Source organism: Corvus cornix, chromosome 3, assembly GCF_000738735.6.
Source record: "Corvus cornix cornix isolate S_Up_H32 chromosome 3, ASM73873v5, whole genome shotgun sequence".
Taxonomy (NCBI): domain Eukaryota; kingdom Metazoa; phylum Chordata; class Aves; order Passeriformes; family Corvidae; genus Corvus; species Corvus cornix.
In genome coordinates this window covers 50,750,979-50,775,914 of record NC_047056.1, presented here as the reverse complement: position 1 = coordinate 50,775,914, position 24,936 = coordinate 50,750,979, and the positions used below count along the sequence as shown (strand labels likewise).

At 41.9% G+C, this 24,936-nt stretch overlaps 1 protein-coding gene across 10 annotated transcripts in view; it reads left to right on the top strand.

Moving 5' to 3' along the window:
- The window catches only part of NHSL1 (NHS like 1), a 184,107-nt gene that overhangs the window by 123,280 nt on the left and 35,891 nt on the right, over positions 1–24,936 (top strand). For 8 of the 10 annotated variants that reach the window (XM_039569901.1, XM_039569900.1, XM_039569903.1 and 5 more), the window contains exons 2-3: positions 5,461–5,613; positions 22,375–22,502. In XM_039569901.1, coding sequence (XP_039425835.1) covers positions 5,461–5,613; positions 22,375–22,502 — 281 coding nt within the window. Of the gene's footprint in view, positions 1–2,710; positions 3,209–5,460; positions 5,614–22,374; positions 22,503–24,936 lie in introns of those variants that run through there. The other 2 variants (XM_010399801.4, XM_019288242.3) reach the window with 1 other exon arrangement.

Genomic DNA, 24,936 nt, shown 5'->3' with positions numbered 1-24,936 from the left:
CATCCAGTACGAAGTGAAAATTACTATTTGCTGAACGTCTTCTCCATGTTTTCTGTATTCCTTGTGATATTCCTGTTTCCTCTGTATTTCTGTGATCCTTGTGTGGCAGCGAGTGTGATCCCTGCTTCTATGTGGTAATTCAGGCGGTAGGTTAATATTAACTTGTCCAAGGTGGAGTAGCAAGTGTGTCACAGAGCAAAGTCTCCCCAGTCTACTTGTCTCTGAGCCATTAGCATTTAAAGAACTGGTATCACAGTGTACACACCTACTGTTCATGCTGAGTTTATCTAGCTTTAACAGGCTTTTTAATTTCATTCTATCAAGTTAATTTTAGGTTGTTTTTTCTTGTTGTTTGGTGGGGGGGTTTGTGAGTTCGCTGTATTGCCAATGTTTGAGGCTGAAGTCCTTTATCTGTTTGCATAGTGACTACAATATAAATTTTCTCAACTGCCCCATCTTTTCCTTCTCTTCTCAATGTAGGGAGGCCAAGCGCAGAGGAGCACAGGCATTTCATGCTTTTAAGTTCTCAGAACTGCTGTTAGAAGCAGTATGTGGTGACATTTTCTTGAGACAGAAAAAGTGTTTACAAAAAGCTGGGTTGAGACAACGTGATGAATTTTATGGAAGTCAGTGGGTTTGTCTCAGGTGGGGAAGAGATTTTGTTCGTTGTTGAACTAGTGCAGACTCTCAGAGGTGCAGATGAGTAGCCAGACGGTGTTTCCTTTAGGGTAGTCCCTCATGATAGCCATTTTTGATGTCTGACCTCTTTAACAGCATGACCTGAGGGAAGGTGGAAGCAAAGTCGGGGCGGGGAGGGGGATGAAAAGCAGACATCAATTTAGGTATTGTTTGTTGCTGTGTTTGAATGTCTGCCTCCATGCCTGAGATCAGGGCTAGAGGATAGTGGTCAAGTGCTTGTTCCCAGGTGGGAGAAATGCTCCAGGGTGGGTTGAGGATCCAGTAACAAAGAGCACACTGCACTTGGCACACATTGTAGCCCGGGGTAAAATGGAAAGGATTCTGAACCGCCCAAAGTACCCAGGATCATGTTGATTCACAATGTCTTGACCATGAAAAGGTAATGAAGTCTTGCTTCCCAGGGCTTGCAAGGCTCTGTTGAGGTTCTGTATTGACCTTTGGAAGAGTGTCTCACTTCCAGCAGCCCAGACTCCATCATTTTATAGATTGAAACTGTCTCCTTTCCCTGTGCTCCCCTTCCTACGTGCTGAAGAAGAGGCACATGTAGGAAGAGGCACTTCCTACATCATACAAAAGATCGACACCACACTAGAGAAAAGGAGTTACCATCTCCTTGGTATCCTTTCAGATGGCAGTGTAGCTGCAGTTAGAAATAGAGTCACTCTGCGCTCACTTCCAGTGTGTATCCAGCAGGCACTAATTTAAACTGGTTTTATGGTTTGTGGACTTATAGGTAATGGCAAATGTCTGACAGGGGTATTACTGTGTATTTGATTCAAAAACAGCACTAAATACTTACCTTGTTATCAGACTTAGATGCCAGAGTAATTTTTTGCGTAAGGTACTTGATGGAAATCAATGCAAGAAGCAGAGGTGCCTTCCCTGCCATTGCTGCCATGGCAGCATGGTCTTCTCTCCCTTTGGCAGAGGGAGTCAAAATGGCTCTTGGACCAGCAGCTGCTGGAGAGACCTGCTGCTCATCGTAGTTTTGATGTGAAGCCCATGTTGCAATTGCAAAAACTCTGGATTTCGAAAATATTGATGAAATGTTGATGATAGCGTGTTCAGACAATGATGAACAACTGCGTTTGCAGTCTGTTCTTTGCAGTGCTGCGTCTCAACTGTTTGCTGAAACTTAGAAGTTCCTGTGGAGCATCTGCTTTTTACATGCTGTGGTCCCAGAGGCTGGATCCTGCTGCAGGTTTGGGGTCAGCCTGAGCCCCCCGCTGCTGGCATTTTTCTTTTTCCTGAGGAAAAAAATCCTTTTCATTGTTAACTCGAGGGGGTTTCCTAAGCTTGCTTTGTGAGGGAGGGCTTGCTTCTTGAGCCTGAACATTGTGCGAAGGGCATGCCCTGCTGAGCACATTCATTTGGTGCTTAGAATTTTCTCTTTAACTTCTGCAAAATTGCAGTTCATTCCTAGGAAGGATGCCTGTGGACCTCTGTACAGATACATTTTTTAAGACATGAGGATATAATGTGCATCTCAAAAAGCTGGGCTATTTCATCTCCCTGCACAAGTTTCGTTTGATGAATAACAGAATCTCTATTAGCCAGAAGTAACTCGATTTCGTTTTTCATGTATCTGGTCTAAAATGACGCTAATAAGAATAAATTAGGAGTGTAACTGAATAAAATTCAATATGTAAAATTAGTGTGCTGATGTCTCAGGCAGTGGCAGTGTCTGCGGGGGGAGCAGTGGGACTGGAAGGGGAGGCAATGCAGAGCCGAGACTGCGTGCTGCAGCCAGCTAAGGCGCAGCTCTGGATCCTTAATAAAGTGGGAGCAAGAGGGTGAAAATAAAAAAAGGGGTGGTGGGGGGAGATGGGGGAAGGATGGGAGCGGTGGGAAAGCAGAGCATCCTGATTAGCACGAAAATACAACACTCATTTGCAACTGGAAGGAGGCCGGGGCTGCCCGGCCCCCCCGGCGGCACCGGGGAGGTGCGGCGGGAGGGGGCGGGGGCAGGGAAGGTGCCGGGATCTCCTGCTGCTCCGCCGGCACTGCCGGCTGGAGCCATGGGAAGGAGAGCAAGCACCTGCCAGCTCGGGACTTTCTCGAGCAGCCAAACTTGGAGAGCGGAGGAAAGGAGGAGAACAAGAGCTGAGTAACTGCTGTGGACAGCAAGAAAGGCTTTTTCATCCTGCGCAAACGTGAATAACAGCTGGGGCGCTTTTTTCTCCTGTTTTGCTTGTTGGATCTGGCTGTTTTCAGCCCACAAGGTTACGTGAGAGGAGGACAAATTCAGGCTAAAGAATTGTAAATTATTTCGCCTATCAGAAAGCTCTAGACATATTTAAAGTGATTTCAGAGAACAAAGGCAGAGGGGAAACCTGGAGAAGAGAAATTTGGTGTGCAGAGTTTGAACAGGTTCGGTTTGGCAGTCACCTTTCTGCAGCTCCTCCTTTCTATGGGATTTCGGCTCCAGGATCACGGTTCAGCACCTTGAAAATGGTGGTTTTCATCAACACAAAGCTTAAATCTCTCATGAAACTTTTCAAGAGAAAGAGTAAGTATAGCTGTGTGCGCTCACTGTTCTTTCAGGAGGCAGCCCAGTTCTGAATGAAAGTGCAGGTCCCTTCGGTGTCCCTTCTGCTTCCTGCAGCCTCTTTTTATCTCGCTCTTTTCATTGTTTATCGTTGTGGAGTGTGTGGAGGCAGCCTTGTGAGGGTCTTTAGGACCTCTCCTTTGGGACACTGGCTTTGGAAGTGCTTTGTCACGGTGATTTTGAAGGAGCCAAAGTTCTCGGTGTGAAATGGGCAACTCGGTGACGAGGCAGGGTGTGCCGGTGTGTCGTGTTGTCCTTATGGTTTGTCAGACATCTGTCTGCTTATGCGGCTGTGGGCTTGTATCACTGAGGTGTCTACATAAAGTTTGTTCAGAGCCGAGGTTTGTTTTTAAAGATGCTCTAGTTTCAGAGTGGCTTTTAAAGTCACGTGGATCTTCCTTTAAGTCATGAACGACAGACAAATCACGCTAGAGAGAGTAGTTGGCAATTGTGCACAGCACTTCTGTTGACTAGTTCTGATGACCATTATTGCTCTGACGAGCAGTAAACCTTAATTTTGGTGTGGCTGAACTGCAGCCAGACAGTGGGCTTGGCAGCAGGTGTTTCCTCCTCCTCTTCCTCCTCCAGCCTTGCCCCGCTCCCCATCCGCCGGCTCAGCCAGGGAATGGCGTGGGTGCCTTTCATTGACTTTAAGTGTCACCTTTTCTGTTAGATGGGGGTGATTGATGCTGTAACCAGGTAGGTGATGACCTCTCCGTTTTCTGTGATTTAGGTTTGACCGCTGGTTAGCAAGAACAGGAAGAGTGGGCACAGGCTGAACGTGTATCTGCCTTGTTGCAGTCTGTGAGAGGGTGCAGGACCAAGACACAGAGATGAGGACACTCACTGAAAGGCTTTAAAAACCTTTTTCGAGGTCTGAAACTAATGTAAAAAGTGTGAGGGAAGGCAGATAAGAAGCTGCCCTCTACCCCAAGTCATTTTAGGAAGGAACAGACATTGAGCATTAGGCTGTAGATAGGTTTTGAAGTGAGAGGCATAGCTTATTTTCCATAATGAATACCAATTGTTTCCGTCTGAAATGATCCCAGCAGATACCAGTAGTGTTAAGGAAAGGGTAATTTTTCAAATGACAGGAGGCTGTTGCCTACTTTTTGCTTCTCAGTTTTACATACCTCCTCTGCTATCACAAGGGCATCAGACAAACCACAAAGTGATGCCGCAGGCAGCAGCAAAGGGAAGATGCAGAACTGACAGCAAGGCCGGGGCAGTGGAGCTGTGGCAGCAGGGCAGGTGCTTGGAAGGCAGCACATCTGTAGTCGCTTTTCCTGCTTTGGAGAGCTGAAAAGCAAGGATGTGCAGCATGCTTGGCCAAGGGATGGCTGGGGAACAATAAAATATGACCCCCAACTGCCCTTTTTCTGTTTACAGCAGGGTAGAGGATAAGGCTGTTCAACTGTAGAAGTTTTTATTGATGATAAACTGGAAACAAAAGGCAGTGGCTGTCTCTCGGGAAGCATAAATGATAAACAAATCTTGGCAATATGTGCTTTGGCTGTTTCACTGCTAGACTGTCTGTAAGGAACTTTGAACTTGAACAAGGTCTGTGTTTTATTTTCACATGTCTATTGACTGCAAAGAGGTGACCAGAGATAGCCCTCTTCAGTGCATTTGTGCTCTGAGCAGTATTTGTCCACGGAGTTGCTTTTGTTATATCTGCTTTCCACTCACCACAAGGGAAAGTCACTAATTTATTTGTTTCATTGAAATCTTCTTTTCTGGTTTGAGCAGTCATGAGGTCAGACAAGGTTGTTTCCCAATACAGATGAATCTGTTGTCATCTCTCATGAAGACTGTCATATTCCCAGGGGCACTTTTGAGCCAAGAGGAAGCTATTCTGCACTGCACAGCACCTTCCATGATCAGGGAATGGAAAACTGATTCCTTTGTGAAGAGTGGGAGCTAGAGGGCTGGAGGGAAACAGAGTTGCAAGTTTAGAGTAAATAAAACAGCAATTACAGAAATGGGAAGAGTAAAAGGTATTTCCTGCAGAACATAATTTTAGAGTAGAAATGCAAGGAAGGGTTTTTTAGCTGTCATGGAAGTGGGGTTCTGGAGAGTATTTTGATGGGTCTGCAGCGGCAAACAGTGCTTCTTTCATTTGTAGATGTTGTGTGGGAAACTTACACGTGGGATTTCGTGATAGAGCTATCTGCAATAACATTTAATTTTCTTCTTATTATGTCTCTCTGCAGCTGTTTCCAACCTAGATGAAGAGAGTAGATGGACTGTGCACTACACTGCTCCATGGCACCAGCAGGAAAATGTCTTCCTACCCTCCTCAAGACCACCTTGTGTGGAGGACCTGCACAGACAAGCCAAGCTGAACCTCAAGTCAGTGCTGAGAGGTAAGACACTGCTACCGACACAGACATGTCCTAAAAGGACTGTACATTTTGCCACAGTCTTTGCAAACATATCCAAATTGCAGGCTTATTTGGTTTTTCTGCAGCACGTGTAGAACATTAGTGGGATTTTCCCACTCAAATGAGGGGACAGGGGAAAAATTATTTTGCTATGAAGAGACAAGTACATGTGTTACCTGACAGAGCACTCTAAAATAGAAAAGCATATCTCTTGGCCATTTCCATTTAGTCTTTGGAGTGTTTCCAAAATGATACCTTCAATTTCAGAAAGTCCTGAATTAGTCCATTTGTAGGGTAAAAAGTGCATCAGAGGTGTTTCATTTGGTGATTTCTTCTGTTGTTGTACAGTGTCGTTTCCAGGGTTGTGGCTGCTTGTGAGAAGCTGGAAAAAGTGCTGAGGACTGAAAAGGGACATGGGGAACAGGGCACTCACAAGGACTCTTCCAGTAATAAAAGTGCTTTCTTGTAGAAGGGTTCAGCATATTTTTAAGGCCCAGTTTTTACCCATAGTACCTTCATTGGGGGCTATATCTGTGCAGTCTGTCGTGGGAGGCATTGTGTTGTGTCAGTGCAGCCGTGAGAACAAAGACAGGCAGCCAGCAAGGAGGCCTGCAGAATGTCTGTCCCTGGGCCAGACATAAAGTTTAAAATAACAGTATAATGTTCGTGTTCTGGAAACGGTTAACCTAGATTTTTCTTTACACTGGCTATTTAACAAAGGGGGTTACCCTGCAAAGAGCCAACTCGTTCAAGTCCCTTTTTGTTTCAGCAGGAACTTCAGGTACTTGATACCTTGCAAAGTTAACCTGATTTAAAAGAAGATTGTATTTTTTATTTGTTTAACATGACATTACTGCTTTTTAGACTTGAAGAAAGCTTCATTTTATATGTCTGAATAGAGAAGTATTTGACCGCCATATTTCATTTCTCTTGCCATTTCCCCAGTTAATTGATTTTCACTGTCTCTTACTAGGTGCTTTTTGTTATCATTTAATAGGGAAGTCTTGACAGCCAGTGTTATTGGCTCCTGCATGGCTCAGCAGATAGCCTGTGTGCCCTCTATACTTATTATAGGATTAATACATTTGTGCAGTTCCTTAGCCTTGAAACATTTATTGTTCTCTTGCAGGCACACTTACTAGTCCTTTACAAAATAAAAATGTTTGCCTGCTATAAATGAAAAAGAATACTGATTGTTGTTAGCTTTTTGTGAACCTTAACCACTCATTCTAATATTGTTTTCTGTTCTTGTTTTGGACTGTTATTAAAAAGAAAACCTGCACAAGCTAAAATGCTGTGCTGATTTTCTTGAGTTTTATCAGAAATTTGTCTACTGCATTTTTGTGTTCTATTTGAACAAATTTATATCTAATATATTTGTGTGAAACCAAGTAATATGTGCTGCTTCCTCCTCTTACACACCTGGAGTTATTTTGGTCGGGTGGGATTTTTCTCTGGAGGTGCTGCTCATTATAAAAAAGAAGCTATTCAGTACTACTACAATTTTCCAGTTAGCCATCTGAGTTAAGTAAACTGGCTTGTGTACATGATGTAGGACTGCTTAGCAATGAAGTGAGTTTCAGTTTCATGCTTTCAGGGTAGTAACTGAGAGAAGAAACTGTGATGATACCTTCACCAGACCTCATACCGCTGATTTAGTGAACACAACTCTGTTATTTATTTATTTACTTATTTGTTTAGCCTCAAGCTCTCCTTGAGCCATGTTTTTTTTTTCCCTAAGTACAGTTTTAAATAACTCCTTACTGTTCCCTGTAACTGTCCTGAGAAGCTACAGCCATGAGTAGTAGTAAGAGAAGCCCTGACTAAAGTTTTATCAGTTTTACTCTGCTGCTGCTTCAACACTGTAAAATCAGTAAGGCACTGGTGCTTCTGATTATACTTGGAGAATTGGGTTAAGAGTTCTGTATCCAGAGCAGAGTTTCATTCAGTGTAAAAGCACTGTCAGAATTGTGACATAATTTTGACAACTGCCGAACTGCTTTTCCACCTGTTTCTTTAGAAAAGACAACATTTTCTGAAGCTTCTTAATAGGGAGAAAGGAAATTCAGTGCTGTGTGACTATGGCATAGAAGAGCTTGAAGTAGCCTCATGAGAAGCACCATTGGGCTAGCATGGGGACTTCAGCTCTGCATGTCTTGGCCTCATGATAAAGCTTGCATTTTGCCATCCTTTTGGTGTTTCAGATTCTTTGCTTGAAGTAAACTGTGGAGCAGTAGGACAGCTGTATGTGACCCAACATGCTGTATGGGCAGTGGGGAAAGAGTAACACTGGATGACAAAATGCACTGTACTCTGTGCAGGAAGTGGGATGAATCTCTTTTGTCTCCAAAAAATGGTGGCACAAAGGGAAACTGGAAGGAAGTAGAACTAAAGCAAATACAATTTTTCCTTTATGCTAAGTCAGAAATGAAGCGGTGGACATGTTACAGAAGTGGAGAAATACGAGGGCAAAGATATTGAAGTGCCTTTCATAAATTTTTGGGACTATTTTAAGGTTTTTAAGAATAGGTGAGACAAGCACTACTCAAAAATCATTTGTGTATATTTAATCCTATCTTTCAAGGAGGTTGGGAAGGAAGAAAGAACCTCTGGTGATCCCCTTGAACCTGATAATGGGGTCTTGAGGACTAAGTAAGCAGCTATTGTTCAGACCATCAAAAGGCATGTTTGAAAGTTTTCCAGTCCTGTTCTTGTTCACATTATGAGAGCTGATGTTACTGGTACATAGCAGCTTGACTGAAAACTATTAATTTGTTGGTACACGTGGCTCCCCTGTGAATGGAAAAGGAAGTATAAAACTTAGGTAACAAATAGTAATTGATGTGTAGAGCACATTTAAACCACCTGTAAAAGTATCAAATGTATAAAATCTTTCAAAATAATTCAAGCAAAGTATTTCTATCAGGGTATTTTTACCCATCTAATAGTAACCAGATGGAATCCTGGCTAGCTTTTAAGATAGTCAGTGCAAAGGTAGGCTATTTATTCTGGTACGATTTTAACAGCAAATTCTTTACAGCATGGGTCTAATTAAAAAAAAAAATCACGTGAAGTCAAGTCTGTTATCTAGAATAAACTTTTAAGTGCCACGTAAGAAGCAGAAGCTAGTAAAGAATAGCTACTTAAATTGGTTTAAGAATAAAAAGTTAGAGATATTAAAATAAATAGTATATAACCTGTCTTGAGAGAAATAAGTATACCGTCTGCTAATCTCTGCATACTTTTTCAGGAAGCAGTGTTGTGTTTGGAGAAGGAAAAGATTTTTGCCATTAGTTTTTGTGCAGTTGATTATTTTACTTTGTATATTATATATTGGTATGTCCCCTGCTTATCAACATTGTGGAAATGGATGTGGTATGTGACAGTAGATGTTGCATAGAAAGATATTTTAAGTTTTTACCTATGAACTAGCCTTTTATCCTTTTGAAATGAAGGGGAAATACTGTGCTTTTCCTTTATGAAGCTACTTTCAAGTGTAAATGGTGAGATCTTGCATTGAAATTTGTTCATAAGTGAGGTAGAGCTTCTTATCCTTCTTTAGGCATGCAGGTGCTCTGCTGCCCTTTGAAGTTTTAAAAAGCAGTATTGTCCAGTAATCTGAATTAGAAAATGAAGCACCTGGAACCTGGAAAGTTTGGGATGCATAGTCTATCTGTTCCTGAGAACTGAAGTTGCTTTATGTAACCTATATTAAAATTGAAAGTTGTTATTGACTAAAATCAGTGGCTTGATATCTTAAGCCCAGGCTGTGTTACTTCATTGTAAATGAAAGATCTCAGTGGCTTAATATGATGGCTTGGGAAGAAGAGTAACTTCAGCTGCACTTCACAGTCATGGTACCCTTGCAGTTTGATTTAAACGTTTGGAAAATGATGCAGTTCTTGGGTTGTGGTGGTAGATACTATATTTTTTCTTAGTGTTTTGTTTGCACTGGATAAAGCAGACTCTCCTATTCTTTGGGGAAGGAGCCAGCACCTCAGAGTGCTTGCTGAAGTAGATGGGGTGCCATGTGCCTTGCAAGATGCATGTTTTCTTGCCCTCAGGGCCAAGCTATTCTGGCTGGCCTTTCCTGAAAGCCTGTCCTATGCGGCCTCTTCATAATGTTTTCATGGTCACTTTGTGAAAGGTGTTTCCCAATATACAGATGTTCAGATAGAAACAATACTAGCCACTGAGGAGTCTTAACATGACTCTTTGCTTTGTGTCACTGTTTTGTCCTGTCATGAAAACAGGAGATGAAGACGACAGATGGGAAAGAAGAGCTGAGACTCTGCATGGGGCCAGGATCCTCAAATCCTCAAAAACAAGTCCTGTCCCTTGCTGTGTGCTCTGCTCTGGGGCTGAAGGACTACTAGACTTGTCTAGTCTCATGTTGCTAATGTCTGCTGAGTGGCTGGACTTGCACTGAGTCTGGTCTGGGCACTAGGACAGCTGTGAGTTTGGTGTTGCTCAGAGTGGCATTGCTGAATCTGTGCTGAAGGGCCCAGTGCCACCTACTGCAGTGTTTCCTACAGTGTTCTTGGTCTGAGGGTGAGCGGTTCAGTGAGTGTTCAACCAGAGTCAAGAGGGTAGCACTGTAAAACAGCTCCCATCCTTGACACAGTGCTTTGACAGATCTGGCTCGTTGCATGGTCCTATCTGAAGAAAGGTGTCTGAGGAAGTCTCTGAAGTGCAGTGGTCTTCAGCTGGGAGCTCAGATAGAACAGCTGTAGTATATGGCAATGACACAAATACTTGGTAGTAAAAGTAAATTGAGACTAATCCTCATTTTGTGAACTGTTATACTCTAAAATTGACAAGCAATAAGGTGTGAAGATGGGGAGGAGGCACAGCACTGTTGTAGTGTTGCTTTGCTTAACTGCTTGGGGTGTATCATAAGTGTGCCTTGTTTACCTTCTGAGCAGGTTTGCAACATGAACAGTGTGTTTACCGGTGGAGGTCCAATGTCCTAAAAGGAAAGCCTAAAGTTTAATCTGAAATGCATTGGCCTTGGATAATCTTGCAAATTATGATGAAGTGAAGGAACAGAAAAAGGAATTCTTACCATGTACCTGAACTCTTCGTTTGTACTTTTTTTTTGAACTATTCTAAATTTTCCCTCAAATGTGGATATATGTCAGTTGCAGTGATGGGAGCCAGAGCAGGGCATATATAGTTGAATTTCCGAGGGGCACTTGTCTTCCAGTTCCTGCAATTAGCAACGCAGAGCACTTTTGATTAAAAAAAAAAAAAAAAAAGTGGGGGAGTACAAACTCCACCATTGTGTGTTGTCTTTTCTTCATGAGCTGGGATTCAACAGGCATAAAGGGCAGAGATGGAATAAGTGTATTAATGTTAAAGGTTAAACACAGCCAGACTGAAATGATACCAGGCTGTTAGGAGATATCCAGCTTCTGAAGAGTGTTGTGGACCCTCTCTGCACTCTTGAAGTTGCAGATGAGCTGCAGTGTCATGTCACGCACTGCTGGTCACTGTCCAGACTGGTTGTCCTTTACAGCAGGTAACAAAGTGTTCAATGTGACTGAGGAAGGTGTTGCTGTAAATAGTGGGAACGGTCCACACTCCGACTTTCATACTCCTTTTCAGACTATAACTGCTGAAACTTCCTGCGCAACTGCCTGTACTTTGTACCCTCCCCCCTCCTCCCCAGGATAATTGTGTTGATTCAAGCTACATACATAATATAGGGCTCGTTGTTCCAATGTCTGCGATGATTCATTTATTATCTCATCTTCAGAAGAGCTGGATTTGGCTGACTCTAGCTTCTGTTTAGCTTTGTTGGCCGAATTCAAGGAATGTATTTAAGCAGCAGTGATTGAAACACTTGATTTGTTTTCCAGAAGACATCTGGTTAGCATTGTCAAATAAAACCGGATTTAAGTAGTTAGTCATAAAGCCTCTATTATGTCTTGCTACAAGACCCTCCAGACAGGTATGTGTTCAGCCTTTGTTTTCTCAGTGCATCTGCCAGATCACTGTTCAGATGAGCAATATTAGGGTCAGACCTACTAGTCGATAATCCTGCTGAGAAGATTATGGACTTAAAATAATCTTATGTTTCATTAAAGAGCTGCAAAATAGGGGGAAACCACTTCTTACTGACAATAGCTGTGGTTCAGGTTCAGAGAGATGTCAAGATGTGAACTCCCTACCAACTGGAAAACTTAAGTAAAGGCCATTAAAGGCTAGGAGTAGACCATGTGTTCCTGAAAGGCCTTGGAGTTATAAAATCAAAAAATGGAAATCAATTTGTTTTTAATTATTTTAGTTTCAATTGTCAAGTTACTATCAGAGCTTCTGCTCTTGTATTCTGCTTTTTTTACTGTTACTGAATTAATTCACCGTACATCTGTTGATGGTTTTGGCCAAGTTCCATACTCCCAACTACCCTTTCTAATAAGGAATTTCAAAAAGCAAATACTCAAATGAAACAGAATTTGATCAAGAGGCTATAGTGCATGTGTTTGAAAGCTGGTCTTGTGCTGCAAAACTGAACTACTTGGAAGCATCTAGGTTGCCTATTTTTAGGTTTAGTTTATGTAGTGCAGTGCTGAGTGCAAAAACATAAAAGAGTGGTTATATGTAGATTGATTGCATGATACACATGAGCAGTGAAAGAAATTCCAGTGAAAAGGTTTAAAGAAGATAAAATTTGTTTCAAAATAATACCAATGGTACTGGGTTTTTTTCTTGAGGTAGATGAATGTGGTTTTTTAGGAAGCTATACCTGAACGATTATTGAACCCATTTCAGATCCATGCCTTTAGTAGAAAGAATAAGTTGGAATTGTTAACTGTCTGTAGCATATTTAAGTGCTAGGTAAAGCAATTCCCATCACAAGGAATATTGAACTTCCAGTTAATTTCCTTTTTGCTTTTCTTCCCCCTTACTCTCTTAGATTAGGATGTTATGTGCTTGTTGGTAGCATTTTAGATAGCTTTTACATTTAAAATGTTCTAGGAGGAAAAATAATGAAAAATCCCTTCCTATTTTTACATTAGCTGTGTTCAGTTGTCTAAGAAACAAAAAATATCCATAAAAATGCTAGAGAAAAAGCAGGGAGCATTATTTTAATGCAAGCATCAAAGATAAAAAGGAAGCAAATGCACTGTTAAACTCAAGACATCTTGTCACCACTAAATGCAGTCGTATAAGGCACTTGCAGAAATTTAAATTAACTTGAGACAAACGGTGATAATTATTTTGAGCACTCCCTAGTGACAGCTTGTTAACAAATATAATTTGTCATGGCTGTTGCATTTTGGTGCCATTAGATGGGTTTTCTGTATCGCTAAATCATGCAGATCACCTGGGGAATTAAAGATTGGTATTAAATGCACTTGTTTTTTAAAAGCCCCAAGAAAAGAAAGGAATGATCAATGCATTTGCATTTACTTGACCCTGTTAACAGTATTTTGACATTGAATAGTTCCTTTTAATTTGGATCCTTCTTAAACAGCTGCATCTGATTTAAACTTGAAAATAAATATATCTGCTTGCTTTCCTTTAATGTTGCACTTTCTTGCCCTGTCTTTGTGCTACTCTAAGTGTCTGCACAGCTGAGCCCTGAAGCTGCTTGGAAGGGTGGGCTTCCCAGCCTGACTGGCCTCTAGTTACCATGGCAGGGCATGCTTCCCAACATTTGTGTGTTGGAGGAAATAGACCTAACATAAATACATTTGCTCACTTTCAGTAAGACTTCTTTGAAGTACCCATTCAGCATCTCTGTCACACTCCAGCAGCCCTCTGTTAGGATTACCTTCATCCCCTTGGAGCCCGAGACATCTTTGTTTCTGGGTAACTCTGGACAGCATCTGTCATTAAAAGCTACCTGTGTGTCTGGGCTTGGCTACTTTTTAATGAGAGGGAACATGCGAAATAGTCTTTAAAAAAGTCTAATGGACCTTTCAAGTACTTACTTACTCATCAAGTAAGATGGCTTTGAAGCAAACAGCTAAGTTTTACTGGTGGGTTGGAAACTTGCCACTTTAAATGGTGCTTGTGAAGAAATGTGTTGGTAGCAGTGTTTGCTGTGTCTGGGCTTGTCTTGGGCTTTTCTGTATGTAGTGATAAAAGACATAGAGGTATCAGAATAAAACTGCATTTTGGGGCAAGGGACGGGAATAATAAGGAAGTTGGCTGGACTGACAAAGGCTGGTACTAGCCAAAGCACCTAGACTGAGCTGTTGATCAGAAGTTTTTTTCAGCTGGGTGGCAACAGAACTCCATCTGTTGAAATCCTTGACCTGTTTAATTGGGAGTCTGAACAAAATGGTGCACTGGATATATCACAGCTGAAGTTCATGAACTTGCTTTGCAGTCAGCATTGGTTACAGTTCAGTTGTTACACAAGTGCATCATTGCTGTGGCTTTACAACATATTTTAAAGCTTTGATATAGGAGCAGTCTCTGTGATAGTCAAGTTCTGCAAATGATATGGGGATTTATATATTTAAAGAAAATGGGACATGATCCAAACTGTGTGAATTTTTGGGAGGAATGTAAAGTGGTAGAGGCAAGCTGTCTGCTGCATATTTAGATCCCAGGGACAAAAATAGGTGCTGTGTTGGAATTAAATTGAGCTGCTTTTTTTTGAAGTAATATTTAACTTGAGATATTTGTGAGAAACAAGATTGCCTTTGTACAGCTGTGCTTTTACATAGCCTGTCTCATCCACATACAGAGAACTGTGCATTAACCCCAGTTTACAAATGAGGGAACCATAAAGGGGCGCAGAGTGAAAGGTAGTAATTTTAGTTAGATCTACTAACCAAAGAAACCTTTGAACTAGGGTGTCTGTTTTAATTATGGTCCCAGGCATAATAATTCTCAACAAGCTCTTTATCTTGAAAAGTTACCTCCCTGAAATTCCCCAGTTAACTGTGTAATCGAGTGTTACCTTGGTTTTATCCACGTCTTACCACAGTGCTGTGAGCAAGCAGAGAGGCAGCCATACCCTTTGAAGAGGTCCTAGTTCTGTGCTCAGAGTATGTTTCAGTACTTAGCACCAGACCATGTGACAGTCCCAAACAAAGCACAACTCTGGCCATTACAGGTGACAACTTTTTGCTTAGTGTTCAAAGTACACCATTATGAAGCTGGAGATTCAGCCTGTGCTCACCTCATCTGTAAAGAACTAAAATTTGTGTCTAAACGCAGAATACTTTAACTTGCAAAAGCACATCATCCTTAGAAGTAAAGATGTTGATATCCCTGTTAGGTTCTCTTGCCCCTTATGAGAAGGGCCTGCAGCACTGGACCCAGCACTGGTCGTTACTGGTGTGGTGGCGATGTGAGTTAAGGTATCTTGAGTTCTTCCGTAGTTGGAATTTTCCTGAGGTGCCTCTCTGTGTGTTCATATGCTGCAGACTGTGTGTACATACCTGTTTGGACTCTGAATTTAGGAGGCACGTACATGACATTTAGATCATGTCATGTCTGTCTGTAGGGTGTAAGTCCTTGACTGGATCTAACCCAAAGTGATTTGCTTGGATGCAGCAATGCCAGCTCAGAAATCCAGGTCTTCGACACCCACGCCTGTCTGTCACAAGCCCACAAGGTCTTAGTTGTCTTAACTCAACTGGAAAAACAAATTGAAAATATCTATCAAGTAAATTAAAATTATATGCATTTACTTGCTAGTGGTGAAAGTAAATTCTTTTAAAACCAAAAGCAGTGATACTTTGATTATTAAAGTGCGGTGTAACCTATAAAATAAGAGGTAATTTTAAACAATTTGCATTTACAAGACAAATGTATATTATACTGAAGTCTGTCTGGGTTTAGGTGAAATTTTGAAAAGCTACTTGTAAGACAGTGTTTGTAATTGTGACTTAGGGAGGAACATGGTTTGTGGATATTTACAGAAGAAGTTGACTACTACAATGTTTGAAGACTGGAAAAAGAAAGATTTCTGACCCTGGGGAGTAGAGTGGTTTTCCAGTGATATGTGCGGTGAATGGATAAATGTGTTTTAATATACTAGTCAGCAGATTTATTTCTGTAGTTGACAGTTTAGCTGACTCGAGCAGTTAATGGCTTTCTGTAGTTAAAAAAAAGAAAAAAAAGAAAAATAGAAAAATACAAGTTACAACATGAAAGGCTCTGCCAAGAAGTCACCCAGACTTCAGCTGAGATAGTTTTTCCAGCTTACAGATGCAGCTGTCACCTTGTCAGATGTCCCTTCTTGCTGACAAGGAGACAGTAAGGTGGTGTAAAATTTAGTAAGTGATGTTTGTCTGATCTTTCCCCTTTCTACCTCTGTACCTGGGAGTTTCTGTTTCAGCAACTCTGGGCAGCTCTCCCAGGCGAGCAGTGCATCTGCTCCTGGTTTGACTTACATTTTCTCTTTGGATTTTAGCAATTAGTTGTGAGTTCCAGGTCCTGTTCTTGCATACAGGGCAAATTCAGATGTTTCCAGGATATGATTTTTCTGTCTTTCATTGCTTGACCCGTGCAATGGGATGGGTAGTTATTCCAAGCAAATTGGAGCTATTTAGATGTCTGAATAACTTTGATGCCAAGTTTCTAAGTTTATACTAGTGAATATCATTGTCACAAGATGGTTGGCGATGAAAGAGACGGGGCAGATTGCGTGGATGCAATAAGCCGTTTTTATTGATACAGAGCTGAGTATTTATACCTTTTCAGCAGTTACTAAAAATAAATTCTTATATAAGCAGCAATCACTACAACAACCATATCTGTGTTTCTTAATAACATTGCAAAACTAGAAGCTAGCACTAACTGACACAGGTACGTACCAAGCACACCTTTCCCTTACGCTGGCTATTTTGTGGTAGGCTGTACTGCCTGCCATAGCTTATGGCCTGGCAACATTACCATGTCCACTGCTGACATGAGTTTGGCAATGCTCTCACTTCTGCTTTCTAGCTGTATCTCCACGTATCATGGTAATTTAATTCTCTAACCAGTGCCTTTGCTGGTTACTAATAAATATTTAGAAATGTGGATTTTAGTTTTTTAGTATTAGACTCTTCAATATATACTTGTGAGAGTGTGCCCAGGTGTGTACATGTGGATGTAGGCAGCTACAGAGCTTAAGGCCTGATCCTGCAACAGTCATGTGAGCAGTGTTTGCTTACAGGAGTAATCTGAATAATCTCATTAGGGCTAATTTAGTGAGTGATGGGTGTACTTTCAGGCCTGAGATGTGAAGGACTGGTCCAGGGTGGTGGCATAAGGCTATGGCTCTGTGCTCTTACTGGAGCTGTGCCTTAAGGACAGATCTCAGGCTCAGATGGGCTCTAGCCCTGAAAACCAGCACCTGGAGGCTTTCTCCCTACAGACAGGTATATATGGGGCACCCTAATACTGACAGGCAAAATAATTGCTTTATGAAGAAGCTTGTTAAAAATAACACTTACTCTTGCACAGTTCATTTACAATAAGAAAAAAATTAAGCACAACTTCTGAAAATAACTGAATCCATCTCCCTCTGACCAGTTCTGCTTCTTACAGGGTGATGAATTTTCCATCATATAAACTTCAAGATGCTGCAACAAGTTTTACTGGTAGGAAGCTCAGTAGGTACAAAACATTACCATATTTGGGTAATAATGTGGGAAATGGCATCCCTGCTGCTGGGTCCAACCAAGTTGGTTAAAGAAGAGGAAAAGAGCCAATGCATCCGGTCCCCTCACAGCAACTCAGCCTTCCATCTGTCGCGGCACGGTGTGGCATGTAGGTCTGACAAGGTAAATGTTAATCCTACTTTACCATGGTAATACCATGTCAGACGAATTACTGAGGTATCAGTGCTGTGCCTTCTGTTCACTCCCATGATTTGTGGCTCAAATTATCATGCAAGAATATGGTTTCAGTTGTTGGAAAAGCAGTAAATTCCCTCTGTGTGTGGGACTTGGTACTGTGTGTTACTGGCTCAGGGGCACATACAAGTCCTTGTATGAAACAGAGAAAGATCTAGTCTGAGAGGCCTTGGAGGTATTTTCATACACTTGGCCTGACAGTCTGTCACAAAGGCCATAAGCTTTTATATGGAGAGGTTGAGTTATTCGCAACAGTGCTGAATTCAGTGCCTGTGGATCAAAACTCTGGTGCAGGATTGCACATGGCTGGTTGAACCTTTGGTCTCAGTTTGGTGCTGCAGGTACCTGCCTGTCCCCCAGCTGTTGAGCAGAGATGGGTGATGCACAGGACATGTCCCCAGCACACTTCTCTCTGATGCCAAGATTTAGCAAAGGCTGCAATACTGCAATCCTGGGCAAGTATATGAGTGGTTGGGTATATAGCAGACTTGGGCATGATTGTATTGGGCACTGACAGCTTTAACACATTTTCTTTGTTTGTATCTCCTGAAGCCTGTTCTAATAACTGTGGAAATGATGAGGGGGCCCTTAAAAGGGTTTTGACTACATTTCCCATGCACTTTCTTCACGCTTAACTAAAACCACCCTGTGAACAGCAAAACACAAGGAGAAATTTCAGGAAAATTTTCATTTTCTAACTTGTGCCACATAAGTGGAAATATAATATAATCTAATGACAGTCATTTTTAAGCAATGCTCGTAATACAGAGGAGGTTCTGAAATTTAATGTATCACTAGTATAGAAGAAGATAAGAACTAATCTATGGTTTCACCTAGCCTGAAAAGACTTGCAGAGCAGCAGAAGGTGACAGGCAGTGTCCCTGTGCACTTGGCCGCAGAAGCAGTCAGGAGATGAAGGGGAGGTAGCTTCAGACTTCTGAGTTGTGGCACTACCCAGTGCAGCCACCGACTGCAATTGCCAAGGCAGAGACACTTTCCTGATTTTCCTGGAATTAGTGTTTGTGTGAGCAAAATTGTTTCATCTAGGGCATAGTCATATTGTTGCACATTTCAGAGCAGATTCCCACAAAAACTGTGACTTCAAGCTTGTCTGCAGCGTGTGCTGCAGATTTGGACTGGCGAGCGCGTCCTCAGGAGCAGGCGTTTGTGTCCTGCCTGATGCAGCGTCCTGGGGTTCGACCTGGCAGTTCTTTGGCAGAAGTATGGAAACACTGTGCACAGTTTTAATGTTGTATAATGTGGGAAATGGCATCCCTGCTGCTGGGTCCAGCCAAGAGTGTGTATGTCCCTGATTCAGCTGGCACTAATGTATTGTCATTCTTTAAAATGAAGATTTTTAATAACTGGAGCTGGATGGATCCTTCTGTTACCTAGTCAGCTTCAGTACAGACGTCTCTGAAATAACTGTAAGAACTTTTTCACTTAGTGTATAGTGCTCTTCTCTGTTTGGGGTTGTCAGAATAGGACAACGCATTGCTCCTCTGGGAAGAAGGGAGTCTTTCCTAGAGTAAGCGTCTGGAATATTTTCCTAGAGTAAGTATCTCTAGCTTCTTCATCGGTATTTTTTTTACAAAAATAAAACCCCTGTAGCTGAAAAAGATGAACCTGATTGCTTACAGAAGACCATGTGCATCTCTAATAATAGTAAGGAGGTGGAGGGAAGGAGCCTCCAGCTTGAACAGTTTTTAAACAGCAGTTGCCACCTTTGGTTTGGCAGTGACAGTACCTTCAGTCAGGTGCAATGTGTGACCTTGTGTTGTGCTTGTGGGCTGTTGCAACACGAAGTAAAAGATACCTGCCTAAAGCCCCTGATGAGGTTTGTTGGCCTAGGGTGCCATCCACACTGTTTCTGGCTGTGCTGCAAAATGTACAGTGACAGTACATTAATAGAAAAGCTGTTCTTGGGTACAAATCACCTTTTTCTTGGTTTCACCTAGCAGTTTGTAGCAATTTTGGCATCATCAGCAATGTTGCTGCAATAGCTTCTGAAGCTACATGGATTTTGTGTTGTGGACAGCCGGAGGTTGTGAGCTTGATAAGCTGACAGGTTGTTATTGTCAGTCTACCTGAAGTTGTGATGGACTTGACACCTTCAGTGTTGATTTCCTTAAGTTTTTGGAGCTTTTCTGGGCTTCATGAGGTGCACTGTTCATCATCTTCACCTTCTTGGTTAGGAAGATAAATAAGGTCAATCAACATCAGAGCATTCATTTATCATGCTTCAGAAGAGCCTGTCGCCTCCAGAAGAGTCCTGTGACAACTGTGGCTCCATGGGAAAGCCCAAACTGGAGCAGGCTCCTGGCAGGCTCTGGGAATCCATGGATGGAGAAGCCCAAGGAAGAGCAGATTTGCTGGCAGGACTTCTGTACGTGTGGGGAACCCACACTGCAGCAGACTGTTCCTAAAGGACTGCGCCCGTGGGAGAACCACTGCTGGAGCAGTTTGTGGAGAGTTGTAGCCCGTGGGAAGGACTCACGTTGGAGAGTTTTTACAGGACTGTCTCCCATGGGAGGAATTCCACACTGGAGCAGGGGAATGACCTCCCTGAAGAGGAAGTAGCAGCAGAAACATGATGAGCTGACCATAACCCCCATTCCCCATCTCCCTGCACTGCTGAATGGGGAGGAGGTAGAGAACTGGGAATAAAGTTAAGCCTGCGAATGAGGGGAGGAGGGGGCGAAGTGTGTTTTTTAGGATTTGCTTTACTTCTCATTATCCTGCTCTGATTTTGATCAGTAATAAATTTAACTAAGCTCCCTAAATCAAAACTGTTTTGCCTGTGGTTTTAACTGGTGAGTGATCTCTCTCTGTCCTTTTCTCAACTCATGAGCCTTTTGTTACATTTTCTCTCTCCTTCCCAGCTCTCTTCAGAGGAAGAGAGCGATAGAGCAGCTTTGGTGGGCATCTGGCATCCATCCCAGGTCAAACCACCGCAGGTATTTTTTTGGGGTGTGCCATGATGTCAGATGTTGGAGAGTTGCAGGAGTGGCCAGCCAGGACTTTAAGCCTTACTCCAAAAATGGGAGGAAAAATAACTGCATTCTTATGCACCCTTTAGGTTGTATTCATGTTTGTTTGCAGTGATTAATGATTGCTCTGAAGGTAAAAGTTGCAGTGTCTAAATTGACAGCTTAGCATGTTAACCCACACTACAAGCTGATGCAAGTCTTTGGGCTGTCTTGTTCTGCCATAGTCCGCTTATCCCTGTTCATTTGTAGCTCAAACCAACAAACAGCCCATCAGGGTGCTCACATCTGTGAGTGTTATATGCTGGATCTGGCTGGATCCAGTACCAAATTTGGAAGGGTGGTGGAGGAATTTGCTTTGCTGTGGTTGCTGACAGTCGTTTTTCACCCTGCTCCTGAAGTAAGGCAGCACTTTGCCAGATGTGCACAATGTCAGCATGCTCACACATGTGGAACGGGTAAACAGGATTACCAACCCTCTGTTCCTGAGATGTAGCCATTGATTTGGATCTCAAAACCCACACTGCCACCGTTGGTCCTTGAATTGAGAGAGAAGGGAAGGTTCATGCCATACTGCCCTTTTTGATGCCATAGGAATACGTAGGCAAGGACATATGTCCGGCACTGATGGAAGTGGCTAGTTGTCAGACTGTAAGCTTGCCTCCTCAGTGTCTGTGTACAGATACAGGGGAGTCCTTACTGATGAAATCCTCACAGTGTGTTTGCTGTAGGTCAGTTAACCTGTCAGCACAAGTCCTCCAGACCTCAGTCTCAGAAGCATCTGAGCATAACAGAGGACATGTATGCTGGAGGTGCAGATTGTAACTCCACCTAATCATTTGCCAGGCAAAAGCCTCTCTAAAACCTTGCCCTTGGTATAAACATTGCATCTTTTCTATTTTAAGGACTGTTCAAAAGATCAAGATAGGCAGACAGATGATATAATCACAGAAAGCCTTTCTCCAGCAAGTGATGATAAAAGCACTTTGTGTCGTGATAATGCCTGTGTATTGTGCAGAAATTTCAGTTCCTTAAATGGAAATACACCAAATACTTAATTTTCTTCTTGCTTTCATCATCTTTCAACAGATTCAGATATCTCTCTTTGGAAATTTAATTTAAATTAAATAAATTTAAACTGGTCTGATGAGTTTGGTTGCCGCATCTTGAACATTTAATTTTTCCTTATGCTCTGGCGTCTGTTATTCTTTAGCACAATCACACTGAATATCAATTAGGAGGCAGGAAGATGATTGTGGAAAACTTGGTGAGGGGGATGCGATGCTGACTGGAATTTTGACTATTGTGAGTGGGGATGCATGTTTGCTCTGAATTCTTTCTGAACTTTAGAAACTCTATAGTGCTAAACTACATGTGCTGTGCAGCAGCGCAAGATTCTGCTATTCCCATGATTTGTATTCCTCTCTCTAAAACCACGGTAAATGGTCTCTTCCATGGACAGGAAGACAAGACAAGTGGTCAGTGCCAAAGTTATTTAGCAGATGGTGCTTGAGTAGTGAGCAACATCATCATCATTTCAAGTGTAAGGCATATAATAGATGTCTACCGGCCTGGCAAATGAGACCCCTGGAGTTACTCGCATGCATCCATCTCCCATCCTGCAAGATGATGCCATCTGTCAAGACACGGAGCCAGGCCTCACTTAAATAAATAAATCTATTTCCCCTTCTTTCCAAAGCACTTGCCATCGCCTGGGTTAATACACTGTGTGTGGGCTTACGTGTGTCATACATGTGAGGGAGGAGGAAATATAGAAACAAATATGAGGAACGCGCCCTTGGGTTCTGTCACTTGGGGCAGACAATGTTAATGCACGGTAAACATTTTCAGAAAGACATTCAGTACTTAAGTGCCACTGAACACCAAGCATAAACAGTAATGGCTCTTGCCATGATTTAACCTCCTGTTTCTCTTTCTTTCGGCAGAGTGTGACAAGCTGCGGCGGGATGGCTACCGGAGCTCACAGTATTACTCTCAGGGCCCCACCTTCTCCTCGTCCTCCAGTGCAATCTGTGGAAGTTACCAGGATGATTATGAAGAAATTGAACAAAAGGTAATGGTGGGGGGCAAAGCACTGGAAAAAATACTTGCCTGGTGCAGTTTAATTGCCTGCCATAACACTGTTCAAATAAGGCAGGATTTTTAGAGGACCACAAAGATGTTTATTCCTTTGAATTACAGTGATAGTAGATCATCTGACTTTCATGGTCTCTTAAAAATCCCAGTTCTACCCATGCTCTGATAAAAAGTTCCCACTGGCATGTTCAGAGAGTGAAAGCAGGAAGGGGTTTGGTAATGTTCTGGAGGGAAGACCCCAGCAAGGGTAGCTGCTAAGTGTTTACATTCAAGTAGCAGGAAGAGCTATTCAGCAGCCATCAGCATACTTGCATTGTAACTTGGATAGGTGCACACTTTGAATTGCTAATACAGGCAGTTACTCATTTAGGTAGAGGCTTTGTCCTAATGCATCACAACTGTTTGGTAAAGGCATCCAGAAAATGAAGATTGCCCACTGAGTTGGGTTTATTGCCTTTCTTTCAGTTTACTTCATGATTTTCTTGCTTATATCCCCACATCTCAACTCCCAGTGTGCTTAGCTTAGAATCTAGAAATAATTTAAATAAAGAGAAGGAACAGTTGATCACAAGTTTTAAGAAAGTTATGAAGCCATATTTATTTATACATCAATTTATATAGATTTCAGTTACAGTACTGTTAAGTTGCATTATTGTTCTGAGGAAGAAAAGAAATTCTGCTCCCCTGTCTTTACTTTATCCTGTTGTGCCTGTGGGCTCTGAAGGAAAAGCTGACTTTGGTGTTGTGGTCTGGGATGTTACTGCTGGGGTGGATGGCAAGATCCACTGGAGCGTGCCTGTCTAAAGCTGAAATGCCAGAGCTCCTGGCATTTTCAAGATGGATATTCTAGAATACTTTGCCAAAAACTGTTGTTGCTTAGAGAGTGGGAGGATGTCCTTGATTGTAACACAGTTTAATTTCTTTGAATTGTTGCTAAACCGTATATCCCTCTGTAGTATAGACCAAATAACTATATAAGCAAAATGTGCAGACCCTGAGAATGCACTTCAGAGGGTACTGTGTTCTCAGTTTAATCCTCCATGGGTTTTAGTCACATAATAAAAGGTGTTGTGGAATATGTAGAGTCTCTCATCCAGGTGGTGATTGCATTTTATCTGTGTATTGGCAGGGAATGTCAGAGCATCTTGTTTAGCTGTGTGTGGTATGTACTGGCATCAAGCCGAGAATGTAAAGCACATTCATACCGTGGAATGCATTATAATGGTAATTTGGAAAACCATGTTGAAATCAGTGGAATTACGATTTCCACTGGGGAAAGTATTAACACCTTGTTTGTTGCTATTAATGTATTGCACATAAATGCATACATACATGTCATCCACTTGTCCTGGCCAGTGCTGTGCAGCATAACCATCTGCACATGTAAAACTAATGTAACATTTAATAAATATAAATACATTTTTCCTTAAACAATTTGAATGAAGGTATGTAAGCATGGGTGAGGATTCTTGGAGACTTAAGAGCTGTCACCCTTTCTTGGTTAAGGGTTTTTTCAGTGTTAACATAATGTGTTACTAACAATTCCTGTGCATTCTGGAGAAAATTAATGCAACTAAGTGTGCTTTAAATATAGGATAGCACTTCCATTTCAAATTGGAATAGGTTCCTTTAAATATTGTAGCTGAAAGGATGATTCAGAGCTGTGGAGAAAGATAGCTGCCGAACTGACAGTCTTGGCTGTTACTGATTATCTCAGAAGCTTAACCTTAACCCTGCCACTCCTATTTCCAGCTCACAAAGACATTAATTTCTTGTAAACTGTAGCATGAGTCTCCATTCATATTTGTATAGCTCTCTTTTGTGGAGTCTTTTGACCAGTATCTTTGTTTAATTGGCTTTTTTTCCTTTCTTTTTCCCCTTGTTTTTCTTTTTTTTTTTTCTTTTTTTTTTTTTTTGCAAGGGTGTAAATTTTTAATCTTTCTTTAAATTAATGTTTACCGTAACAGATTTCTGAACTTGAATTATTACCCTACTGGTAAAGAGCCAAGTAATTCTAAGAAGTCTTATGCCTTGAGGGAGTCATATTTCAACTGTCAGGAGAGTTCTTCAGTAACAGTGTGGAACTGGGGTCACCAAAAATGCTGTGATTCAAAATGTGAACTCCTTACCACTAGATGAAAGCCTCATAGCTTTGTTGTCTATTCAAGGTAAAAGCCGACATCTAAATTCTGTGCATGCAGTACTTAATAATTGAAATTTGAGAACAGTGAAATAATGATGGGTGGATGAATACCTATTTGCTGTTGAGAAACTCTGTAGTTGATACAATTGCCAACTTGCAGAAAAAAAGAGTGGGTGATTTCACAAAGGAAACCAGCTTTTCCTGTTGTTTTTAATCTGCTTCTAAAAATAAAAACCGTAGCCAGATATTCTGCTTGTCTGTTTATGCT